The 25,608-nt window shown below is 36.3% G+C and overlaps 2 protein-coding genes across 4 annotated transcripts in view; one reads left to right on the forward strand and one right to left on the reverse strand.

Annotated features, from left to right (window-relative positions):
* The window catches only part of NBEA (neurobeachin), a 707,824-nt gene that overhangs the window by 507,114 nt on the left and 175,102 nt on the right, over window positions 1-25,608 (forward strand). For all 3 annotated transcript variants that reach the window (XM_008952234.4, XM_008952238.4, XM_063595707.1), the window contains exon 40: window positions 2,137-2,273. In XM_008952234.4, the coding sequence (XP_008950482.4) occupies window positions 2,137-2,273 (137 nt within the window). The remainder of the gene's footprint in view (window positions 1-2,136; window positions 2,274-25,608) is intronic.
* MAB21L1 (mab-21 like 1) lies at window positions 3,447-9,230 on the reverse strand. The gene is made up of 2 exons (XM_003826877.6): window positions 8,102-9,230; window positions 3,447-6,715 (listed from the first exon to the last, which is right to left on the reverse strand). The coding sequence occupies exon 2, from the start codon at window positions 5,873-5,875 to the stop codon at window positions 4,796-4,798; it is 1,080 nt and encodes a 359-aa protein (XP_003826925.1). The 5' UTR covers window positions 5,876-6,715; window positions 8,102-9,230; the 3' UTR covers window positions 3,447-4,795.

Here is a 25,608-nt window from a genome sequence, read left to right on the forward strand (position 1 = left end):
ACACAGAGAAGTAGAGAAGATATGCTTCCCACGGAAAGTTCACGGATGTGTACTTAAAATTTGTAATGTATTTCAATAAATCAATGGGTATGGTTTTGATGTTTCACGATCTTTTTTTTTTTCATGTTCTCAATTTGGGTACGTTAAATTACTTTTTAGGAGAAAGAAGTAATTCACCATTTTTAGTGTTTTTGACCATTATTTGTCTCCAAATGCCAGAAACCTCTGTTAAACTATAAATCTTGATAGTCCTCTGTCTTTAGAATGGAGACTTTTTTGAGGTTTTTAGCAATGCCCAACAATGTACAACTTTGTTTCCAGTGTGAACCAAATCACCTTTCTCACCTTGCCCCAAACAAGAGTAAACCGCATAGATTTCTTCAGAGAGAAGATAGGAAAAGTGGCATCCAAGGGAGCGTCCTGGTTGCTTAAGGGTTAAGGGAGCGGTTCGAACCGGCCCGAGCGTTGGGGGATTCGGAGGAGGGCGCGGGAGGCAGGAGGCGCCGCCAAGCGCGCGCACAGACCCTCCAATAAACACAAAGGAGGGCCTGGGGAATAGAAACCCAAATCCACTTGTAATCGTACAAGAGATTCGGGCGTAATTACTTGAGCAATCTAGATTAAGATTGATGATCCTTTAAAGTGGTGCTTCAGATCGACTGCCTCTCCCTTTCCAAAGAAAAACCTTGTGCAACCGAGGTGGACCCCGACTCGGCTGGGCAGAGGCCGAGGCCCAGAGTCCGCGAGCCCCGGGGGCTCATCGGGGGATCGAGAGCAGTGAAATGAAAGACAGGGCTGTGCGTGGGTCTGGCCCGGGCAGTCCCGACAGGGCTGAAAGCTGACACTGTCACAGTTTGCTCCTTAGCCACCCCCTTGTAATCGCGACAGAAGCCAGCCCAGCCCTCTGTGTTCCCGCAGCCTCGGGAACGGCCCGGCATTGTGCAGGACGGTCGCAGATTGGGTGTGTGCTGCGCCAGGGAAAGCCAACTTGGCCGCGTCTCCCGAGCCCGGCCCGGCGGGGGCCGAGGGCGGTGTCGGCGCGAGGGCTCTCCGCCCGGAGGGCCGAGGCCTAGCGGCCGCGGGGAAGCTAACTTTTTATTGCCTTTCTCCGACTGTTATTGTGACGCATTTGACTGTATGCATTTGAGAGAAGTGGAAGGGATTATGATGCGCCCTTGCTACCTACAAATGAATAGTTACATCCGATCCCCACGTTATGTATAACGTTATATCGTGTTTCGAATCCAGGATTGCGAAGAATGGCTCCCTTTGGGGAGACTTTACAGAAAACATTTAGGTAATATCCCATTTGAATTCATATTCTATACGCGTAATTCGTGATTTTCAACGTTAACAGATTGAGGGAATTCGAAGCAAGCACCCTGGCAGGCACTTCTAGTGAAGCTGTTTCTGTAGTTTCAAAAGTTGAGAAGTAGCACTTTCGCACGGTTTTTTGAGAACCGTTTTGTTCAAGCGTCTTACATTTTCATCACTTTTGATATATTCTCTGTAAGAAAATGACTAAGATTTTCGTTCTTTTCTACGTAAGAACTTTATGTAATGTCCGTATGCACGCGTATGTATGTGTGTGTAGCGCGCCTTAGGAGACCGATATTAGATTAATCTTCCTGCAAGAGGCAACCCGCTCTGAACAGCGGAATTTATCATTTAGATCCTTGCCCCCTTCTCGTCCTCTCGCCTCTCCTTGGGGAGCGCCGCTGCTGAGTGGAACGGCTTCGCGCGGTGGCTGGTCTTGGGGGCAGTGCTGACTGCCTAGGGTCTCTGGAAAAGCCAGTGATACTCAATGGAGAATTGGGGCATTTGTCCGTTCTGCACTTTTAAGTAGGTTAATGGCAGCCCCTTACCAACCATGTAGGATTTCTAGGTGGAAATTGAGCGTTATTCGGTATCCTGACCTCCTGGGTTTTCATACCATTTTTTCTCTCTAGTCTCGTTATAAGGTAATGTATAAAAGCTAAGTAGTCCTTATCTTACGTGAAAAAAGAGTTTGCCGCATAATACAGGCACCATTTTTTCTAGTGCATCCTTACCAATAAAAACCTCTGGTACCTTTCTGGGAGGGAGCAGGAAGGGCCACAGGGGCTCAGCCTGACTCCCCTTGTCCTTGCCTTGCAGGCCCAGTGGTTCTCAGCACCCCTGCCCAGCTCATCGCTCCCGTGGTGGTGGCCAAGGGGACTCTCTCCATCACCACGACAGAAATCTACTTCGAGGTAGATGAGGATGATTCCGCCTTCAAGAAGATCGACACGAAAGTGAGTTAAAGCGATTCCATGTACAGTATTGGTGGCTTTGTGGCAGGAAGTGGTTTTCAATTTTGTTTGGTTTTACCTGACAGTGGTGGAGGGGAGCACATTCTCCTCTTTCTCATAGAAAATAAAATGAATGAAATAGCATGTTCTCTTTATGGAATTGAAGAATATATTAATGAATTTAAATCCTGTATTACCAGAGCATGCACATTTTAACAGTCTTTCTATGAGTGCCTTTGTTTGCACTTGGGCAGATTTGGTAGTTAAGCCAATTGCTCCCAAGTCCCTGGGGCCCAGAATCTCAGGCCCTGAGGCTGACTTTGAAAGGTCTTGAGAAATTTCTTATTAAGATCACTTTTAATTTTCAAAACTTTATATTGTAATGTGATTATTGAAAAGTTATAAGGAAACTGGGGGGAGAGCATTTAGATATAAATTAATCTCCATTAGTACACCCATTTTGTCCATCTCCTGAAATAAGAATGGGTTTTATATGTGGATTTAAGAGAAAAGCAACTGATTCTCTGAGCTTTGATTTTAAATATATATGCTAGCACTCAGATGTTTAAATATTGTATTCTTTGGGTATAATGCCAGAAAATACAAATTTGGGCCATTTAAATGCATATTTATTAAATGTTATTGTGTAGATTTTAAACACCAGAGTATTAGAGTAGCTCTTTCTCAGCATTTTCTGAGATCTATTCTAATGTTTTAACTTTCATGTTACTGTGCAATTTGCAAACTTCTATTCTGGGGTTAAGAATTCAACAGCATGAAGTGTCATGCTAGAAATTCTAGCATCATTTTGCAAAGATCTTCCTTTATTTTCAGAGGCAGTTATTCTAAAATAGTCAAAGACAAATGCTCCCAGAGATCCAGAACTTTATTGTTTTTAATTTAGATATTGAAATAAAATGTTATAAAATAGTATTTGTAGACTAGAGCTGAAATCCAAAAATTTACCATCACCTGAATTAACTAACTTAAGGCCCATAGGTGATCAGCCTTTTCAGCACTTGTGGACTACTAAACTATTCCAAAGGAGAGCCATGGGACTTCTTTTACTTCTAGCTGCAAATGTAGTTTTTTAAATGAGCTTGAATGCACTGTATTTTATTTTAAAATAACTTAAATTTTGTGTTTATCCTTTTATTAGCTTGCCCTATGAAGTCAAAAAGAAATGTTGAATTTCTAATGAATTTATTCTGCTAATGGAACCCTTATTACATAAAATAAGGTTTGACATAAAATAGATTGGTCAGAAAGGATCGTTTTATTAGTTTTCATACATAATTTTCGAAGTTTCATTATGACTTTGTTAAGTTCATTTCCTCTGAATTAGTCAGATTTTTAACTCAGTCATCTCTACTGTCATGATAGACTTTTTTTCTTATATTATCAAAAATGCTACAAGAAGAGCAAGCTTTCAAAGGTAGATTTAAATTGTGTCTGTTGTAGAAAGGAATTGTCTTACAAGTAAGTTAGAGACTGAGAGTAGATTGTTATCTTATGGACCTATACAGAAAGAGCTTTTCTCCAATGTTTTATTTTTAAGGATTTCATTGGCATATTTCTCAAAATATTTAAGATATTCAAGTGGGTTTGATTTTCAAAATGCATCATTACATCTTGTGATAGGAAACAATTTAAAGTGAGACACAACAACTTTTATTTTACTTCATTTATTAGCATCTAATTAAATAGAAACCAGCAACAAATTAAAATCTAAATCACAAAAGTAATTATCCAGTGTATTTCAAGTGCATTTTTCAAATATATAATTCAGATATTCAAGCGTTATTATATAAGCTGAATTCAAATTTCTTTGAATATATTTAAATAACATTTCAAGTATATTTATGGAATGTTAGAAATAGAACAAGCAATATTTGAAACAAAATGTAAACTTTTTAAAGTTCAGACACTTTCAAAGACAGATAAAAGTACCAGGAGGAAATCTACCTTTAAATGATATCTTTGTTAGTGGAAAATGTCTGGAAGTATCCAGAATGGCAATTTAAGTTCTGTTCACCAAATCACAAAACACCAACATCCACACTTTCAAAGACAATGTGAGATCACAATATTTGTTACAAATCAAAATATACATTACAGTTTCTTTCAGATGGCATATCCAAATCGTGTTTACTCACAGACAGATGCACCTAAATCACCAGGATTGCTATAATCCTTTGATAGTTAGGCAGAGTGTTCGTCGCGGTCTGGCGTTACAGCTGGGCTGTTTACGGAGTGTTACGGTGTACTTTTCAAGGGAGATAGGAAATCGTGTGGAAAGAAGTCTTCTAATACTAGTGGCTTTGGGTTTTTCTCCATCCGCTTCCCCTACTTTTTCTCCCCTTGTGGGGGTGGGTGAGATGATGTTTAAATATTGTATTATTATTCCTTTTTAAAGGAAGAGATTGTTTGCACTGCGGAGTGGAGTATTAGGAATTGAACAGAAGTTTACACTTAATAAGGACTTTGAGAAGGGTAATAATTTCGGCTCTTGATTAAATCATCCTCTAAAGTTTTTCCAAACTTTTCGGGTTGGTCAGGATCTCTCTTGCCAGTCGCCACGTTTGTTTGGCAGCGTTTTCCAGAGCTGAGTGAGGTTTGCCTTGAAACAGATCTAAGTTCGGTAGAAAGTAGTGGGGACACCGCCGGCACTGCAGGCAGGAGATAAGTTGCAGCAAAATCCCGTTCAGCCGATCACCCAGGCAAGACTCGTCCCAGTCCGACTCTCGGGGATGCTTTTCACACTCGTAGGAAACCAGAGTCTTCATATGGTAATTGTTCAAGGGCTGGCCCGGCAGTTCAAGGTGACGATCCCTTAAGGTTTTGAGGATGGAGAGGCACTTCTTTCTGCAGCCCCCCATCTGCAGTCTGTTCTCTGCCTCCGCGAACTGCAGCACCCAGGCGTCGCTCTCCGCCGAGCTCTGCTTGCCGGCCAAGGAGTGGCACTCCTTGGACAAGAGATTGAAACCTTCCGCCTTGACCTCCGCCACCCGGTTGGGTCCCGGCCAGGGGATGTGGGGAAGTGGCCAGTGGGCAGCACTCCTCGGCCAGATCCCGGTGCATTTAAAGGCCGGCGTGATCTGCACCACGTACCTATCTCGGATTCTCAGTTTCACTTCGCTGGTGTCTGCCACCATCTTTACCACATCCCGGTAGCTACATTTGTCTACCGCTTGAGCCACCAGCGTCTGAAACCTGGACCGGATTTTGCGCGCCGAGAGGTAGCCGGAGGCGGTAATGAATTCCACCCAGAGGGACATGCTCCTCTTGCGCCCGTCGCTCAACTTCAGCACCGCGCAGCCGGGCAGTGAGCCATCGTCCACGAAGTTGAACACCCCCATTTGGTTGAGATAAAGCACCACTTCAAATTCGGTGGGGGAGATGACCTCGAGGCCCTCGTAGCGATTGTCCATCTCGTTGAGAGAGCTGATGAACCGCGGCTCCTGCACTTCCACTTCCTTCAGTACGTCGGAAACTACTTTGCAGACTTCCCGGATAGTTTTGGCAATGGCAGCTTTCCTGGCTTGGCATTTTTCGTTGTAGTATTTATTCAGATGGTAGACCAGCTTGGCCTGGGCCGCAATCATGTTGGGGCAGAGATCCGGATTGTACACCGGAGTCTCGCAGTAAGCTGTGGGATCCAATGCGGCTGCTAGAGCTGGAGCCAACTTCGGTGGAGAAACGGGCCGCAACACTCAGAAATGGATCAAAAATGCCTTTCGGAAGTGCTGCAGCGTTGGTTTCCCTGCTGCTGCTGCTGCTGCTGCTGCTGCCGCCGCTGCCTTTCCCTTCCTTTTATCTTTGAGCCCAGCCGTTCTTAAAGTGAAAGATTGTCCTCCCCCCTCTGCTTGTCTCTCTTCCTCTTTTAAAGAATCCTTGTGTGAGAGAACCGCATGGAGAGATCACCTTCTCAGGAATAAAAAACAAAAGTTGCGCTGAGACCCAGCAAAGCTCTTCCAGTAGTCAAAATAAGCACCCCTTTCCGTATTTATTTGCGCTTTCCCGTAATCATTGTGTGTGCAGCACTGTTAATCAAATGGAGGAAAAGTGTGCTGAGAGTGTGTCCGGGGTGAGTGTGCGTGTGTATATGTCAGAAGAAGCTGCTGTTGGTTTGTCTAAGAGCCCAGATGCACTCGTGTGGAAATTATAAAGGCAGGGCCAGGCAGGCGGGCGGCCAATCGCCACTGGGCTCGTCACGACAGCCTCCTTCAGCTCCAACCCGGCTAATTAATCCCCACTCATGGATATAGGCACACAAACTAAAGGTAGGAGGCTGCTGCCGGCAGAAAACCACCCAGGCCACCTAGACAGTTTGGAAATCAAGAGGAATCTCTCAGCTTTGGTATTACTTGAAGCATATTGACGTTTTGAAAAGACTTGGCAAAGCGGCTCTCTTCTGTGCCGAAAACCTGCTTGTCTTTTTACCGCTGAAATGCAAATACAGGTGTATTAATGGGCATCCATCAATTAGTGATCTTGACGGGGTTTTCTAAAACAAAATCACTAACTTGCATTTAGAGTAAGATAATTAACGTCTGTTAATCCTTGGGGTCTTCTTAAATGCAGGTTGAAAGTTTGTTCTTTCATGCAGACTACTGGCATATGGAAGTTGGCTTTAGATGGAGGAGTACCTGTGTAATTTTCTCATTCTGGATGTTCCTATATGTTAAAATGATTTTTTGAAACGTTATGGAGGTAGTATGCTCTTTTTTTACTTATGTTTTTTTCCTTTTCTCCATTTGTTGAATCTGAAAATTATTGCTGAGTGTGTGAGATGTTCTACCCCTGTTTAAGTTAGGATGTTTAAAAAATATTTCGTACATCCCTCTGCCCCAGCAGATGCAGTCTTTGCACTTTGGTGGACTTGCCCAGCATTACAAGCAGGACACAACGCTATATATGCACTTATAGAAACATTTGAAAAATAAATTGTTTGTGGGATGGACAGAGTACTTTAGCGTTATTTCATAGTGACCTGTATTTTAGTACATAAAATTCAGGTGAGATCATAGAGATCAAGCTTCCTCACAGATAACTATCCCAAAAATTGAAGGTTTGGGGTTTCTGGCTTGTTTACAGATGTATAATTAAGGATATATCTCCTGTCTTAAGTGTCCTTAAGTGGTGACCTGGCAGTAGACTTCTAATTTTATACTATTTTGTGTGATTTAATTAAGGGAAAATGGTTAACATTTGCAAAGAAAATTAACTTGCAGTTATCTGGGGTGTTTTTTTTGATTTAAACATCATTTTGAAAACAAAAATGAAATAAATCATTTCATTTCTGAATTTTGGAACCTGGAAACAGAAGGAGGAATTTTTTTTTCTGGTTGGTGGTCCAGTTGTGTCCTCAAAGTACAGGAAACTAAAGAAATACTACTTAGTGGTTATGTTGTGGTTTTTAAAACTAGGTGGATTTTTTTAATTGTCTACCTTTAATTTAGATGCCACGTCTTTCCAATTAAGAATATTTCCCACCAAATCCTATAACTCCCGGTAACATGTTTGTAGACACTTTCAGAGCCACTTTTAACAAGATGTTCTTCAGGGTTCCCACTTGCTACTTAAGCTTTTGATTTTTGTTTGTGTGTTTTGTTTTGCACAGGTACAGCATCACAAAACCACCTATTATTTAATTTCTCCTTATCCAACAGTGATAGATTCCAATTTAGCTGAAAATAGTATACAATGGGGTGCGTGGCACCCATCTACTCTATTTCCCAAGAACCTTCCATCCCCTTAAGAGCAGGGTCTGGGAACACCCAAAAAACCCCTCCCCACTTTGCCGTCGTCGCGGGTGAATGCACCACTACCTTTTGGCAGTTGGAGGGGAGACGCATCAGAGCCGGAGAACCTGCAGCCACGACGGCGAGGATGTGCAGTGGTCTCTGGGGAAACGCCGCCTTCTGCCCTCACCCGGCGCGTGTGGCCCTGTGCCGTCCGCTCGCCGCCTCTCTCTCGCTGCTCCGCATTCCCGTGCCCTCTTACTTTCCTCTCTGGGCTCAAGATCGTTACGCTTTATTTCTGCGTGAGCTTATTTGAAAACCTTACTTGGTGTCCCGGCTTACTCTCCACGTCTGCTCCAGACCACGCTCTGCCCACGCACCCCTCAGCCTGCACCGCCCACGTCCGGCCCAGGTGTGGTCGCAGCCAAGCCCCAGCCGCGGGCCCCTGCGCCCTGCGCTCTCTCCCTTGGGTTCAGGCCAGAGATGCTTGCCCCAAGACCTCGCCCCTTGCCTTCTTGGGCCACCTGCAGAACACCCTTGGTTGTCAAGGACGTGAGACAGCCGAGGACGAGGAGGCCCCAGGGCTGTTCGGGGGACCTTAAGTGGGTCCAACGGGAAGGACGCGGGCCTGCGAGGGATGCCGGCCGGGCCTGGCTTGAGCCAGGCGCGCAGGTGGCGCATCTTCGGGGCTCACTGTGCAGCTTAATTGGGTTAAAGCGAAGCTAAACACCGAAGCACTTTGTGCAAACTAATTGGTGCAACCAGCGCCTTTTCACTAACGATTTGCACTTTGAGAAAGAAAAATGGATGGTGAGAAAAGGTATACTAGGAAACTCATTAGATCTAGAGTGTTCAGGAAAGTGAAGTCATTTAGTTTAAAGGACGCCAGGACTGTGTTTTCTAAGCTGCTTCCTTAAGCACCCCTCACACAAGGAGCTGAAGGTGATTTACATAACATAGGATTCACCGGTCCGCGATTATCACTGTGGGTGAACTGGGCGCCCTGGAATGAATAATACTCTAGTGCAAGTACTGCTTGTTGCTGCAACACAGTGATTTTCTGTTACACTGAACACGTGAAATGAATTGCCTTCTGTAGCTGAATCCTTTCAGTGATCTTAGACGCCCCTCATTGTTGAAGCGAGAATTAAGCTATTCGGAGAAGCGTGTTTTCCATCCCCGAAATTTTTTTATGGAAATGACCTATAGAGAGGGATTGCAAATAACAGTACATTTTTGTGCAGTTCAGCCGATTTTAATCTAGGCTTGGGGGTTATATTTATTTTATGGGAGTAATATATTTAACTATTTTTCAGTAATTTTTTAAAAAATATCATTTGACCTATTAAACTAGTTATGTCAAATGATTATGCAGTACATAGAGATGGCTTAATATACATTCATGTATTGATGTGAAAAGTTTTTTTAAAAAACTCCAGTTATACCAGTCTTGCAATATTTTTTGTTGTAAATATACTCAGTGCTACTAGAATAAAATTGTGTGTGTGTCATGCTTTAGGATGTAAATACTTAATTGTTTTCAGTGGTAGGCATGCAGACATCTTTGACATGAGCTAATAATAGAATGATAATTGAGGAAAACTGGCCTAATTGAAGGAAAAAAATCTCAAGAATCTCATGATTTAATGATAGTTTGAAATGCTTATATTGAATGGTATTTAGAATTTTAATGCCTAACTGACTTTTACATTGCATTTACTTAGTTTATGAGGCAGGCTCGATTTAAAATGTACCAGTTAGGGAAAAAAAAAAAAAAAGCAATAAGGACATAGCACACCATTATCATAAATGTTAGTAGTATTAGTGAATATAAAATAATTAAATATTGTGATCCTTAACACTTCGAAGCGTTCGAAATAACAGTGGCAAAACAACTTTGCCTCAAGTAGTATTTCCTAAATAACTTGTCTCCACTTCTGCAGACCTGCTTACTTATATGGGATATACAAAGTAATTCATAAATAGTGTCATTATTAAGCTTAAAGAAAAACCCTGTTATGTTGAGAAATACAAGAATGCAATATTTATTTGTTTTAGGAAAAAACCTAATTTAAATTTGAATTGCATGTTCATAAATCTCAGTAATTGTAACCTTTCATCTGGAAAAAAGGTATCTGTTAAAGGATATGCACATACATGTTAAGTGCTTATATAGATATTGTTTGGTGTTTTTTCATTATCTGCTAGCTGCTAGTCTATTCACAAGTATTCATGAATTTAAAGTTTTATTTTTTTAATATGTGCTTATTACACTGGGGAGATAAAAAGAATATGAAGTTGAGTTTATTACGTTATTTATCCCTACTGCTGGAGTGGCTTTGAAGGCTCATTGTAGGCATCTGATTTCTTTCCCCCTTCTTTTTTTTTAAATGCACCCAGGCTATTTCAAGTGTTTCATTCTGCCAGACACAATATATTTCTTTTTTTACACTAGAGAAATTAAAGACAGATATTTGTGCAGGGTTTTCTTTATGTGTCACATTAAATAAAGTAAAATAGAGAGAGTTTTTCTGGTAATCTAATTTGATGGCATCTATACCTTTCTTCCTGTGTGATTCCTGGTATAAGGACACTTGAGACAAAAAACAGCTTGAAACCTTTCAAGGTTTCAGTGATTTCTTAAAGTAATTATTTCATCTTTTAATATCAGATTTATTTCAAAGTCAAGCAGAGGATTGAGATCACTGTTTGCACAATTTAGACCCTATTTTATTTCTTCAACTAGAACATTTTGAGAATCGTGGTTAATTTTTTAGAATTGTTTATTCTTCACTTGACTGATAAAGGCCTTTGCCTCAGTTTTCTTCATCACCCTAGTTCACAATCATATAGTCACATTCGTAGTGAAGAGTACTTTTTTTCTCTACAGTGTTGCTTAATAAACTTGATATTGGTATTAATAGATTTTTGAAAAGAAAATTTTGAGATTAAAAATGGAAGTTGGGAGTATACTTGTAAGAATTGACCACCACTGCTTGATTTGCAGACTTGAAGTAATACTGGATAACTAGCCAAAACTTTTCTTTTGGTAGAAAAAGAAATTTAAAGCCTGGCTTATTTTCATAATTGTCGCTGTTTCCTCACTTCATTTGCATATGTACACAGAGGTACAGGATGTTTTCAGTTGTATCTGTAAACTGAAAAAAAAATGGGGAAAGGGAGGTTATCAACCTAAAGAATTTTTTATTGTTCAGCATAAATTGTGATCTCTAACCTTTTCCAAACATTTAAGGACAATGAAGTTAGTCATTCATTTATTGAATACTATGTAGGAAATATGGATTCCAATAGTCTAATTTCTCACAAACCCTTCAGAAAGTTACTATTATCTTTCTAATAAAACTAAAATCTTTTTGTTAGATATCAGCTTATAATTTTCTTGTGATATTATAGAAATATTCAGACAGGATAAATGGGCTCACATGATTCTTTTCTATATAATGTATGAAAATTAGGTATTTCCTAACCTACAACATATACACAAATGTATGTATGATTTTACATACATGAATTTACGTACATTTGTGTATATGGCTACATTTTTAGTACTCTTAATATGCTATATTTTTATTGCATTTAGAGAAAACAAAGGAATCAGAATCGATTAGTGTCTGTTAATCCCTACATCTGTACTAGGTCATCCAGGACTGCATTGCTCTCATTACTGTTTCATACTGTATGTGATTAAGCCACTGAAAATATTCAACATGACCTTGAGACTAGAATATGGTACATAGATAATCAACTTCCAGTGATTACATGTCTAAAATAACCTTTCCTATTTTTAATTTATAGTTTTGGAGCTTATTTTTTAATGAGCAAAGTAATTCTTCTAAAGTAAGATTTATTTTTTTTAATGATTAGTAACTGGAGTAATAATTTAAAAGGATAATTACATAAAATAGAAAACGATTACCTTTTATCATGTATATTATGTGCAGTAAAATAAATGGTTTACAGAAAAAGAAGGAAATTAGTTTATAAATATAAATTTTCTTTATATATCTTTACATATAAGTATAGAGATAACTATCTGAGAATATAATACCTATATAATATTGCATTTCCAGTTACATTTCAATATTTTCACTATTGTAATAATATACATTTTAGTACACCAATATGTACTATTTCTTGAAAGCACACTTTTTCATATAATGATTTGTCAAAAATATCAATTCTAAAGTAATACTAATGAATAGTTAATACTTTTACATTCACATATCCTTATCCATTTTATTATCTAAAATCCCAATCATATTAGAAGCATGAACAGCATAGTTTGTAAGATGTAGTGGTGTTCCTGATTAAAAAAAAAAAAGTGGGAACCTAGTGAAATAAAATGTATAGCTTTGTTTTTCTGTGAAATTTATTTTTTTAAGTTAGATTTGTCGATGTGTACTTTGCATACAGTAGTATTCCATGATTTTTCCATATGATTGTGCCATTCTATGAATTCTGACAAATATATACCATCATAGAAGCTCTACCACACATGTAGATAGAACATTTCTATTACCACAAAAATGTTTCTTCATGCCCTGATTTCATTATTTTTATTTGGAAATTTTATGATTAATGTATAAATGTCTGGCTGTTTTAGTTTTATATCAAAAGATGTCTAGACTGTAACACCGTTATTTATTTCCCCTAGAGTTTACTATTTTGTCATGCTTCCAATTAAAGACAAGTTTTAATCAAAAAACACTGACACAGGCAAAGTATAAAATAATATTTCAGATATATAAGCAATATGTTTATAATTTTTATTTTATGTAAAGTTGTTTAATTTTCATGTGTGTGACAAATTAATACTTGGTAGAAGATTCATTTTTCAAAGAAACTCCTAATATTTAGTAGCTAACATGAATATATGTGTTAGATTTATGAATCTGATTTACAGCTTACACATCAAAATATGCAAGAAAGAATGGGTTTCTCATATAAGTTAGCAACATTTGAGGCATATTTGTAATGTTTCTAGCTTTATGGCACTAGAGAAAGAAATGTCAAGATTTCTCAATATTTTTACTTTACATTTTCAGTAAATTAACCCTCCCTTTGAGTGGTAGGAATTGAGGCTAAAGAGTTTATTAGATCTAATATTACTTAATATATGCACATTCTTGGGACATGTGTATAAATATACATTATCCTAATTTTGTATAAATATACATTATTATGTAAATGTAGATGGTTACAAATACTCTAAACCAAGAATTATTAAATTATAGGAGTGAAGACATTGATAATGATGCTCTTTCAAATATTTTGCCTTTTTACAACTTGGAATAGTACAACTAGTCTTTTATTTCTTCCCCCAAGATATACAAATTATTTAAATGCTTTCTGTTTTGTTATTTTTATTTTGCAGTTACAATAGAAATTTTAATGTTATGCATGCTTACAGGCCTATTAAGAAAGAAGTTATTGCTTTCTTAATAATCTCAAACCATCTTTAGGAAATACACTCTTTTTATGGTTTGCAAAATAGCCCATGCATGCAGGCTGTGTACAGACACACACACACACAAAAACACCAGTGTTTAAGATAATAAAAGATTGAATTGGCCTCTATACATTTTCCGTATTCATCTGTTAAAAGGAAACAACCACTAAATATTGGATTCTTGTTGCCACCAGGAAGTAATATCCACATCCACAAGTTTGTCTCATAATAACCCTTAACAGTTTTTGATAATACCTGAAGAGACTATACCTAAATGGATTTTTAAAATAACACGGGAAATTCCAACAGCATGTATTCAGTCACATATACTACGTCAACTTTGAATGTCATAAGCTTTTAATTATGAAATTGAGAAGTTTATTGCTAGCCATTTTGTCCATAGAAAAAAATTACTTAAATATTTACCTACATTAATATGTATGTGTGTGTGTGTGTGCGTATATATATATATATATATATGTAGACCCTCACTAATTTAAAATTGTTTTTTTACTTTTTTGCAACAGACCAAGTTTAAATTTTTTGCAACCTTAACCTGCATTTGATAAACAAAATGTATAACTCTTCAGGGGGAAAAATGTGGGATGTTTTGTTTTTTGTTTTTTACTGGCAATTTCAGTTCTTCATTTGTTTTGCTCTCCACGCTGCATTAGCACAGTTTTCCCCTGTGTGCATCTGCCAGTGTACAATTTAGCCACGGGCATCTGTAGACCTTGTGGTGATCAGTATTGCAGGCAAAAGCCATATGTGTTTAAATAAAAAAAAAATCTCTTTATTTCATTTGCTGTTTTAACTGGATGGATAACTTTTGTGCCTCAAGACAGAAGAAGAAAAAATACAGAAATAATTAATTGCCTCTATTCTTGAGGCAGTTTCATTTCCCCTCCAATATGGAATGCTTGTCAGCTTTCCTGATAAATGACTGCATGTATTTGCATAGATTTTACATTAACACAAAAATTAGTTTTATTTGTGGAAAACTAGTTTACATAATAATATAAAACCCCTGTTATTGATTATGTGTCCAAGCATTTATGACTTTAGAGGGGTGGTAGTATTCTAAATTTTCAAAAGTCTGATCAACCTGTATAATTTAAACTTTCTTTTGATAAATAGTTTTACATTAAGATCTAAAAGACATATTTATAACATTTTAAAGTTTTAAAACTTCTTTTCTAGATATACTTACCACAACTGTTTCAGACTCATAGTAGCACCCATTTGGTAAGAAGATTTTGGTTTTGAACTTTTGCCAAGGAATATTTTTAAATACATATTACCAATTACGTACACTTCAGCCAATTGGAAGACTGCATCTATATGAATTGCTTTAATTTTCATATTCATATTATGAAAAAAAGATGGGTGCTATATTGGATGTGTACAGTTTAGCTAATTCTTGGGAAGTTATGTATTATTTACAACCAAATTTAAAATATATCTGAGAACTATCCTCTCCATCTTTAACCTATTTCCTTCAATATACTTAATTAATCACCCAGCCCTGAAAAAACCACTCTGCTGGAGCTGTTAGGGTACTGAAAACAATTCTACCTCTCTAAGTGGCAGGCAGTAGATGTTTATTCATACTATAATCTGGCATCTTGTTGTCTAGAGGCAACCTGCTAATTATGTGCTATCATTGTATTATCCATGTTATGGAAAATTCAAATATGTTCACTACTGTTAGTTACATCGCAAAGCTTTTCGTAAAATATACTTGATCCTCAAGAAACCTACTATACTTAATGGCAACCTAAACCAAGAGTGTCTCTGCCACTTCTTGATTCTGGGACACCCTGGGTGCCAGCTGTCACAGTTCAGCTAATGATGACAAATGCCCCTCTCTATGCAGATTGCAGAGCTTGCAGGCTGCTGTGAAAGGCAACCAGATTACCTTTCTTCAGATAGTAACTTAACCTTTAAAACTCATGTCAGAATGAAATGATCAGCTGTGATAGTTTCAATATCTGTATCTTTAAAAACAAAAATCAGAATAATATCAAATAATGCTTTTAAAAGTTTCTAGTATTTGTATGATTTACACTGTTTTACCCTTGAATGCTGTAATATTCTTAAATAAGAAACTCTGGGTAAGACATACTTCACAACCACTTTAGAGTGTGTATTTGAACTCTGCATATAAATCAGGTAATAGGTAATTGAGAAAATTCTCCAGATTGTTTAGTCTAAAAAATAGGCTGATGAAATTTTGAGGGAAAATATGTTCTTCTCTTCACCTGAATGAATGGTAAAGCCTCAATTCTCCCACTGCTTGTACAAGCCTAGCCTGTCCCAAGCCAATAGTTATATTATGTCATTAAAACTTAGTTATTCCAAAATGATTTAGAGAATTATTGTTGCTAATGATTGTTTTCTTGGGGTATTTTCAAATATGATCTTTTAAGTTATTAATTTGTTCTATAGAAATTTATCATATTACAGAACCTATACTTACATAGATTATTCAAAACAATAATGAACACCATTAACCATAATGTAATTCAGAGGGATAAATTACCTATTAAATGAGATAATGCTTTACAATTGCAACATTCTTTTCAATTTACAAAGGATTTATATCCATTAATTCATTTGATACTTAAAATAATTCTGAGCTGGGAAAGATGGGTGACAAGGAACAGGGACCAATATTTAATGAGTATTTAATCTCATTTAATCTTCACAACAAATATTAGCTCCCATTTACAAATAAAGAGACTGAGGTTTAGAAAGGTTGCATCTTACCAGGGTCACACAGGTAATTGCAGAGCCAGGTCTGTCTGACTGTGGCTGCCATCAGCATTACAGTTTCTAGACTACATATGTCCATAGCCAGATATAATTCATAGAAACTGCTACTAGGCTTGCATTTACATAAAGAACATAATTGACGAGTTTTAAAGATAGGTTCTTTATAGGATGCTTTTAAATAGGTAAATACTGAGATACTTTTATGTTATAAATTTTAATTTTATAAGGATAATGTATTGATCTATCACATTGGGAGAAACTATTTAGGAAAGATATGTACTGTTTACTGAATATCAAGCTGGACTAATTCACCTAGATAACCACTTCATTGTAAAACTTAAGATTAATGGGATATACCTTTATAAATGTGATGAGGAGAAGCAATTATTTCAATAATTACTTGAGTGAAATATTTATATACTTTTTTTATAAAGGTTTATCCATATCATAGTTTTACTATGTAATATCAGTGAGCTATACCACCCACAATATTGTTTTTCAGCTCAAGACACATTGAAAACTTCCTTTGATCATGAATTTAAGTGCAGTCATTTCCAAGAAAGCTATGCCAATGCCAGTTGTTTTTATTCTGTAGTAAATTATTCTTTGGTATAGATACTAAAATGTGAGGAAATTTTTTCAATGATACATATGATTATATTATTATATAAAGACTATTTTATGTACTTATTAGTAGAATTATATTAGTACTTATATAGAATTAGTACTTATAGTTACTAATCAGTACTTATGCTCAATTTGTATTTCACTCTACATAAAAATTAAAACTTACAGTGAAAATTTTACTAAAATGTGTCATGCAGTTAGTATCAGGGAAAAAAGTAATTCTGCCTCATAAGTCAGACATTTTATATCAGGGCAGGAAAGAACTCTGGAGGATAATGCAATGTAACCCTCTTCATAACTGTCTGAATCTTCTCTACACCATTACCAGCCATGGTAACAACCATAGCCAGAGGTGGTTATCTAACCTCTACTTTTACCTCCATGAATGAGAAACTTACTACCTACTCAGATAGTTAATTGCACTTACAACAGTTCTAGTTGTTAGAACGCTCTTCCTAATATTGAACCAAAATATTTCCCCTTGAAACTTTCACCTTCTGGCCCCTACTTTCCCTTCTGAATAGTATTATCCCTTTAACAAATACATGCTTTTTAAATTCAGCATTTCAGATACCAAGTTGAACATACTCCAGTCTTTCAGCTATTACACCTTTGGCATCTTTTAAGTCACCTCACTGTTCAGGGCCCATTCTGGTACATGATTTTTTTCAAGTACGGTGCCCAGAAAGTATTACTCCTAGAATGGATTGGTACATGTAAAGTGGAGAATAATAGCGAAACATGGGTCACATGAGCTTTTTGGGCATATCCATACCCACGCAGATAAATGCTGTATGTCAACAAATACCTTATTTGTTTAAACATATTATTACCGAGGTCCTAAGTACATGACTTTTGTATTCATCCAACTCATATCTTGCTATTTTTAGGTATTTTTTCCGTGACTTGACTTATAATAACAAGTTATACATCATTATTTAAGAATCAATAGGCATAACAGTTCTTTCTAAAAATGTGTTCATAAGCTACACATAGAATATACAGAGCAAAACAATCTAACTTTAATGAATTTAATGTTTTTGCTCAGTTTAAGTGTAGAAGGAAGCTAATCCACTTAATAAGACCTCAGGATACATTGAATTTACTAAATACTCCACAGCCTTCGTATAGTTTTTTTTCCAAATATTTAAAATCCTAATATTAGTTTTTCATAGCTTTATCGAAATGTGTAACTAAGAAGCCTCATTTGGGATAAAGTATATACTTTATGTATTTTGGCATTTATCAATTTTGCTTTGTCAATAAATTTTGTATCTACAAATGAAATCTGCAGGTTTCCCACATGCTTGATCAATGACCAGCAAACTAATAAACTTTCAGTGCAAATAGATGTGCTTCTAGGACTTGTAGACTGTTATAGGAATCACCAACATACTGATCTACATATTTTAACCTTTTGACAATAACAAGAGTTTCTAAATAATTTAGCATGAGCAGAGGTAAATACTTTTAAAAAGTGATATTTTTAATAACTTGAAGCCAATGTGAAAATTTGTAAATTAAACCAAAGTAGTCACAAGACCCATTCTGCTCAGTTGCTTTCTTCAAGTGCAGTGCCTAGAACTGAATATTCAGTATCACAGAGTGAACTGGTGAATGTAGGGCAAAGAGGCCTCCCTTAAGTATTAAATACATTGTTGGAAAAAACGTATTCTGAGAATTCTCAAAACACATTTGAGAAGCAGTAGTAAAATACAAAATACATTTTAATATATATTAATTAAGTAATTTATAAAATACAAAATACATTTATGTCTGTATGGGTGGCAAAAAAAATTGCATTAACTTTTTTGTGTTAAAGCCTTGAATTTCTTTAAGTGTAGGCGCATGTTTTTATTTGCCAAGTTTTTTTTTTAATGAGGATGTTTCATTACTACCTTATTTATCACTGCTGTGACATCTAGGCAATAAAAGACAAAGACAGCCTGCCTGAAATTTGGCTTTCTTGCAGTTTGTATCTTGAATGGGGAATAAAGAAGTCCAGTGCGTTTACAACAGAAACATTCTCAAGTGAAGAGCTGCCCCATCTGTTTCATCTGGTGGCTTATGCAATAAGAGGTGTTATCACATGAATCTAAATGCACAAGCGGTCGTTTTATGAACTCTTTCTGTGCTTTGAGGAGTTTATAAGTTGCCTACTCTATTGTGTGTCAGTCCCAGCTGACCCAAGTGCATTCTGCTGGGCATATTTGGGGGATAATTAGAACTAATGAAGCCTGGAATACAGCTAATTCTCTAAGTGATTTATTCTTATGCTCTTCTTTGATCCCTAAGAATTCTCCAAATCATAATCTATGCCACTTATTTTTTCCTAGCATTGTGTTGATACAGCTACTTTATGCTTAGCTGATGGACATCAAAAGTAAATTAGGTATTTGAAAGGCTGAGAAACATGTTTCAAAGTAAAACTTTACGTTACTTATTAGTCCCCAGGCTTGAGAAGAATGCCAGTTCTTCAACATTTTATGTTTTTGTTTAAATCTCAAAATGTTTATGGCACTTGCAAGTAGATAATAGGATAGAAAATATAAAGCAATAAAAGCTTATTAAAAAATGTACCACTGGGAAATAAAACCTACAAGTAAAATAATTGAAAATTATTAATGGAAGGTTCCTATTTCTTAATTAGGTTTCTCAAGGAAATCTGAAGTTTAAAAAAAACTTTATGAATAGCTTTCATGTTCCAAAGCTGTTTCATTAACCCGGCTTCACTGTCCTAGCAGTGTGGAAAATGATGTTTCTTTACGTGCCCTCACCAAGTAGTCAGTGATTCAGTGGCCTGTAACACTGTAAATCCCATCAACTTGCTTTCCTTTCCTGTTATAACTGTTTCAATGAGTGGCACTTTTGTTGTGCGGGTTCAGATCTGGTAGCTTATTGAGGGCACACTAGAATGAGGACAGACACAAATGCCAACAAAAGAAGGCTATAACTTTATTAAAGCCTTATACTCAGTAAATAAGATAGTGGAGCCACTTCAGCTAAGTAGTTTTATAAGCTATGTCCTATTTGATCTTCTGTTGTCTAGAAACTATAGTAGAATTTATTAAGAATTGTTGCTTTTACCTATTGATTCCAGTGTTTAATATTTACCATATTCTAGAGCCCAGATAACAAAACCCTTAAGGGCAAGTACCACTTTATTAGTTAGATATACTGAAATACCTGTACTAATGTAGATCACCAGCTAGACTGATTATCGACCAAAGGACCAGTTGGAGATTCCTGAATCTCATTACAAGATACCTAATCCAGCCTCAGATAAATTCTAGTCTTAACTGTATACCCTGACATAAGAAGTTACTGTTTCTCATATTTTACCTTCTGCCTAAAAGTCAGCTAAACACTTGAAAACATGTCTTAGGAACTTGATGAAAAGTTGCAGGTCGTTTTTTTAAGAACATTTTTACATCTTTAAACAAGACAAAGAACAAATTGGTAAAATTGGCTAAAACTGAGTTTTTGTTATCTGCAAGTTATTCTGCTAGGTGTTTTATCTATATTACTGTATGTACCTTCATCTTCTCAACACTGTAAAGTAGAAACTTCTGGCCTCATTTCATTGTTAAGAATCTGAAACACAGAGAATTCAAGTAACTCTTCCAAGTTTACAAAGCTAGGAGTTAGCAGAGTTAAGATTTTCATCTATGCCATCTGGCCCCAGGCTCCAGAGTGTGCTTTCTTAGTCATCATATAGAACCTCTCTAAGTTTGTCTTGTCATCTGTAGAACAGGGATAATTCTGTGTCATAGGGTTATTGCACAGGTTAAATAAATTAATACACATAAAAGTTTATGTGTTTTAAAAAGAATATTTTTAAACTTATATTACCCAAGACCACATAGTAACTAGCAAAGACATGATTCAAACCCAGCTTTTTCTGTCTCCAGACTTCTGAGTTTATGTAGCATCATGCTTAGGTATGTTTGTTGAATGAATAATTAAATAAATATCATCTGTTCTGTACTTCCCAGTGGAAGATTTTGTTAATTTTGCTGGTTATTTTGATAGCATATAGCAGGTACTCAGTGCCTGAATGAGTGAAGGATTTTTCAAACAATACTCGCCAATATAATATGTTCTATACATTGATCACTCTTAAATTTATATCTCTAGCCAAGACCTCTCCCCTTAATTTCAAGTTGGTATGTTCGGTAGTCTTCTCCACATCATCTCACGTATATAAGATGCATTTCAAACTTAGATTCCCAATTGAGCACCTGCTTCTCCATCAGTCATCTGTACCTCAGTAAACTGCAGTGCCTTTTTTCCGGTTGCTTAGGCCAACAACATGGCTGTCATCTTTGACTCCTCGCTTGCTTGTGTACCCAATATCCAGAGTGTCAACAAATCCTCCAGACTCTGCCCATCTCTCACTAACTTTACAGCTTCCATCCTTGCAAGCCACCATCATCTCTTAATTTATTTTTGGTGCCCATCATCTTGTATGTGTACTACTGGTTATCTGAGGCAATATAGAATGAGAAAAAGTACAAGGAATTATGCTAGGGAACATAGCTTCTCACTGTATTCCTCTGTGAGGAATATGATCCAATAGGAATAAATGAGAAGGAATGTTCAGAAAAGTAAGGTGGAAAACTAACAGATATGACTATCTTAAATGCCAAACACAAGAGAGTTGTAATAAAAAGTTAGTGGACAACAGTTCAGCTACCACATAGAGTTCAAATAACATAAAAAGTTCTTTGTCTTTCCACATCTGTATCAATGGAATTGTAGAGACAGAAGCAGATCACAATAGGATTGAAGAGTAAATCGGAGGTGGAAAGTGAGGTAGACAATACACTTTCAAGAAAAGTAGGATTGAAGACTATTCTAAGTGAAGTAACTCAGGAATGGAAAACCAAACATTGTATGTTCTCACTCATAAGTGGGAGCTAAGCTTTGAGGATGCAAAGGCATAACAATGACACAGTGGAGTTTGGGAACTCAGGGGGAAAGGGTCAGAAGGGAATGAGGGATAAAAGACTATGAATTGGGTTTAATGTATACTGCTCAAGAGATGGGTGCACCAAAATCTCACACTAAAGAACTTACTCATGTAACCAAATACCACCTGTTCCCCAAAAACCTATGGAAATGAAAAATTTTTTAAAAGTAGAAATAAAGGAAATGCAAGAGATAGTATGGTAATTATGAAGTGATGCAAGAAAAAATTTTAAAGGTATTTGAACATATTTACGGCATAGAGAAAGAAGCCATAGAGGAGAGGTTAAAGTTAAAATGAAGGACTAAATCATGGAGGTCTCTCTATCTCCAAGATCAGTAGAAGGAAATGGTATCATTGTTTTGAGGCTACAATGAGAGATGGCTTTTTTCCTTGAAGATAAACTCTACACAATTATTAATATTGCATTTTATTTTATTCCATATGTATTTGTAACAGTGGAGGGTGAGATGTTGGGTTTAGGATAAACAGGTGGAGATCTGAAAATGTAGCAGGAAGAAACTGTTGCATTGTGGAAGATAAATTTGTAGATGGTGGCTTTTAAAGTTGGTGGATTATACAACTAGGCCTCAGTTTTCTCTTGGCACTTAAAGCACTGGGACTGAGGTAAGCTTCAAGAAGGGACTTAGATGTTTAAACTGTCACTAAAAGGAATGGGAGATAATGATGCTGAATCTTGCTTTACCTGGCAACCCTAGATGAAGGAGAAAAGTAGATGTAGTAAAATTTCTAAATAGATAAGTGACTGAGATAGCTTAAACATAGGCAGAATAGTTTACTAAGTGGAATATGGACACAGGCATAGACTGCTGAAATACAAAGAAATCAAAGAATTTTAAGATTAAGGTACAGAATAGATTGTCTATATGAATACTGAATTCTCTAAAAGTGATTATAAGATTCTGGGTGGAGAGGGAAAGAATTTTGGGGAAAGAAGACCCATGAAGAGTAGAATGAATGCTGTTAAGTGAATGGAACAGGAGACAATCTGAGTCACCAGAGCCTGCACAAAACAAACAAATGGGCCTAAGAGGGGTTGCTGGGATTTTGGAAGCCAAAAGATAACTTGATGAAATCCTTTGTAGCCTAATGCTTTGAATACTTTTGAGAGATTTGATAAGCAGTTTTATCATCAACAACTAATGATATGGGAGTTTATTTAAATTTATTCCCGGAGCCAGGGAATTCATAGACTCTTCTTTTAAAAGACCCTAACATTCCATATGAAAGTGTTTTTTAGGTGTCTGCCCAAGTGATAATCCACTTTAGTATATCTGTTTCCAATACTACCAAAGAGTCCATCAGGATATTTTGGTAGGACCTAGTCATATGTTTTATTTGAAGTATGTAAAACTGCCAAAGATACTTTACCCTTAAGTGTTTTCATATCATATAACTTTCTTTAGTTTCCCAGTAGAGTGAGGAAGCCCTCCATTAGGAACCAGAAAGCTTGGGTTTTAGAGCTTGCTCCTTTTTGAATAGAATATATAATCTTTATTAATGAGCTTAGTTTCCTGCCCTGTGTGATGAAGGCATTAGAGTAGATGATTTCCCTTCTAAAATTCATTCAGTTCTCTGTATTATTTAACTTTGAGATGAATACAAAATAGCAGCAGTTTTACCTTTAAAGGTGTATCTCGTCATGTGCAACATATACCTTCCTGAAAAGTTAGCATATTTTTATTATTTGAATTATATTTAAATATATCTGTGAATTTATTCTTCAAAGGATCCTTACAATAAATCTTTTAAAAATGAATTCATTTTATAAATTTAATGATTTCTTTATAATGTATAATTTCAAATTTAAATCTTTAGTTATTAAATATTTTTAAAAACACAACTCTATATATTTGTCTTTATGTAACTTTATAAAGGGTATAATGAATATGAATATAAGGAATACAAAACCAATGATAAGTAAGAAAATAGTAAGAACGTAATTAATCACTTTAAATGAATTCATGACTTCAGGGTACTAACAGAATTTGGAGGTTTGATTGAAGGACCAATCATTGTTGAGGAATTACAGAGACAGTGAGATATGTCAGAAGACTAGATGAGAGCAAAATATTAGAGAATTTTGCTTGGCACCTTCTTGATCAACAATGGTAACAAAAATGTGATTAAGACTTAAGGGAAAAAGTCAAGTCTGCCTCAAATCCTGTGGGTAAGCAAATAAGATCTAACTTTTTGAAAAATAAATCTGTAGTCTGATAAATTAAGATGTATTAGGTTGGTGCAAAAGAATCGTGGTTTTTCCCATTACTTTTCATGGCAAAAACTGCAATTACTTTTGCATCAACCTAATATATTGTAAGCCCTAGAGCCATCACTAATAAAATAACTAAATAGATATAGTTAAAAAATAAGTGAAGGAATGGCAAAAGAAGGCAGTAAAGGAGGAAGAGGTGAACAAAAAAGATATGAAAGATACAGAAAACAAAAAGCAAAATATCAGATGTAAATCCAACCATATCAATAATAGCATTAAAAGTAAATGGATTAAACAGTCCAATAAAAAATCTTAGACAGAAAGGTGCAGTGGCTCCGTAATTTCAGCTCTTTGAGAGGCTGGGATGGATGGATCACTTGAGCACAGGAGTTTGAGACCAGCCTGGGCAACATGGCAAAACTCCATCTCTACAAAAAATAGAAAAATTAGCTGGATGTAGTGGCACATTCCTGTAGTCCCAGATACTGAGGAGGCTTAGGTGGAAGGATCACCTGAGCCCATAGAGATTGAAGCCACAGTGAGCTGTGACCACACCACTGTGCTCCAGACTGGACAACAGAGTGAGACTCTGTCAAAAAAAAAAAAAAAAAAAGAAAGAAAAAAAAATCAGAGACTGTCAACTGAATTAAAATAAAAATAAGATCCAACTCTGTGCTCTCTACATACAACCAGATGCTGTTAACTATGTGTTTTGACCCAGTTTAGGTTCAAAGATACAGATAGGTTGAAACTAAAAAGATAAAAAAAGATATGCACACAAACAGCAACCATAAAAGACCTAGAAATGGCTACAATAATATCACATAAAATAGACTTTTACACTAAATAAAGCCACTGCATACAAAGAGAAACACTTTATAATCAAAAAAGATTAGCTTATAGGGGAGTTATAACAATTATAAATATATTTGCACCTAACAACAAAGCCCAATGTCCATAAAGTGAAAACGGATAGAATTGAAAAAAGAAATATTAAATTATCCAATAATAGTTGGAAACTTCAATACCCCACTTTCAATAATGAAGAAAATAACTAGATGTAAGATTAACAAGGACATATGCCCCTCAATTTACAAGGGTGTTGTATCCTGACAAACCCATCATAAATTGAGGAGTGTATTTTATATGTATCATTTTTGCACCACTGTAAAGTCAAAAAATCATAAGCCAAACCATCATAAGTCAGGGCGCATCTGTAAATAGAAGACTCAAACAACACTATAAACCAACCAGACCTAATACACATCTGCAGAACACTCCCAAGAACAGCAAAATTTCTTAGTGCACATGAAACATTCTCCAGGATAAACCATATGTCAGCCCATAACACAAGCCTCAATAAATTTAAAAGGATTAAAATAATACAAAGATTTTTTGACACAATGGAATTAAAAATCTTTCTACAGTTGACAAACTGAACAGCAAATACTTTGGATGATAGGCAAGATTCATAAATGATATAGAAACCATGCCATGTGACTTGAAAGAACTGAGGC

Source organism: Pan paniscus, chromosome 14, assembly GCF_029289425.2.
Source record: "Pan paniscus chromosome 14, NHGRI_mPanPan1-v2.0_pri, whole genome shotgun sequence".
In the NCBI taxonomy this organism is placed as follows: Eukaryota; Metazoa; Chordata; class Mammalia; order Primates; family Hominidae; genus Pan; species Pan paniscus.

Coding starts and splice junctions, on each gene's coding strand:
- MAB21L1 (XM_003826877.6), bottom strand. CDS start 5,875: ATGATTGCGGCCCAGGCCAAGCTGGTCTACCATCTGAATAAATACTAC.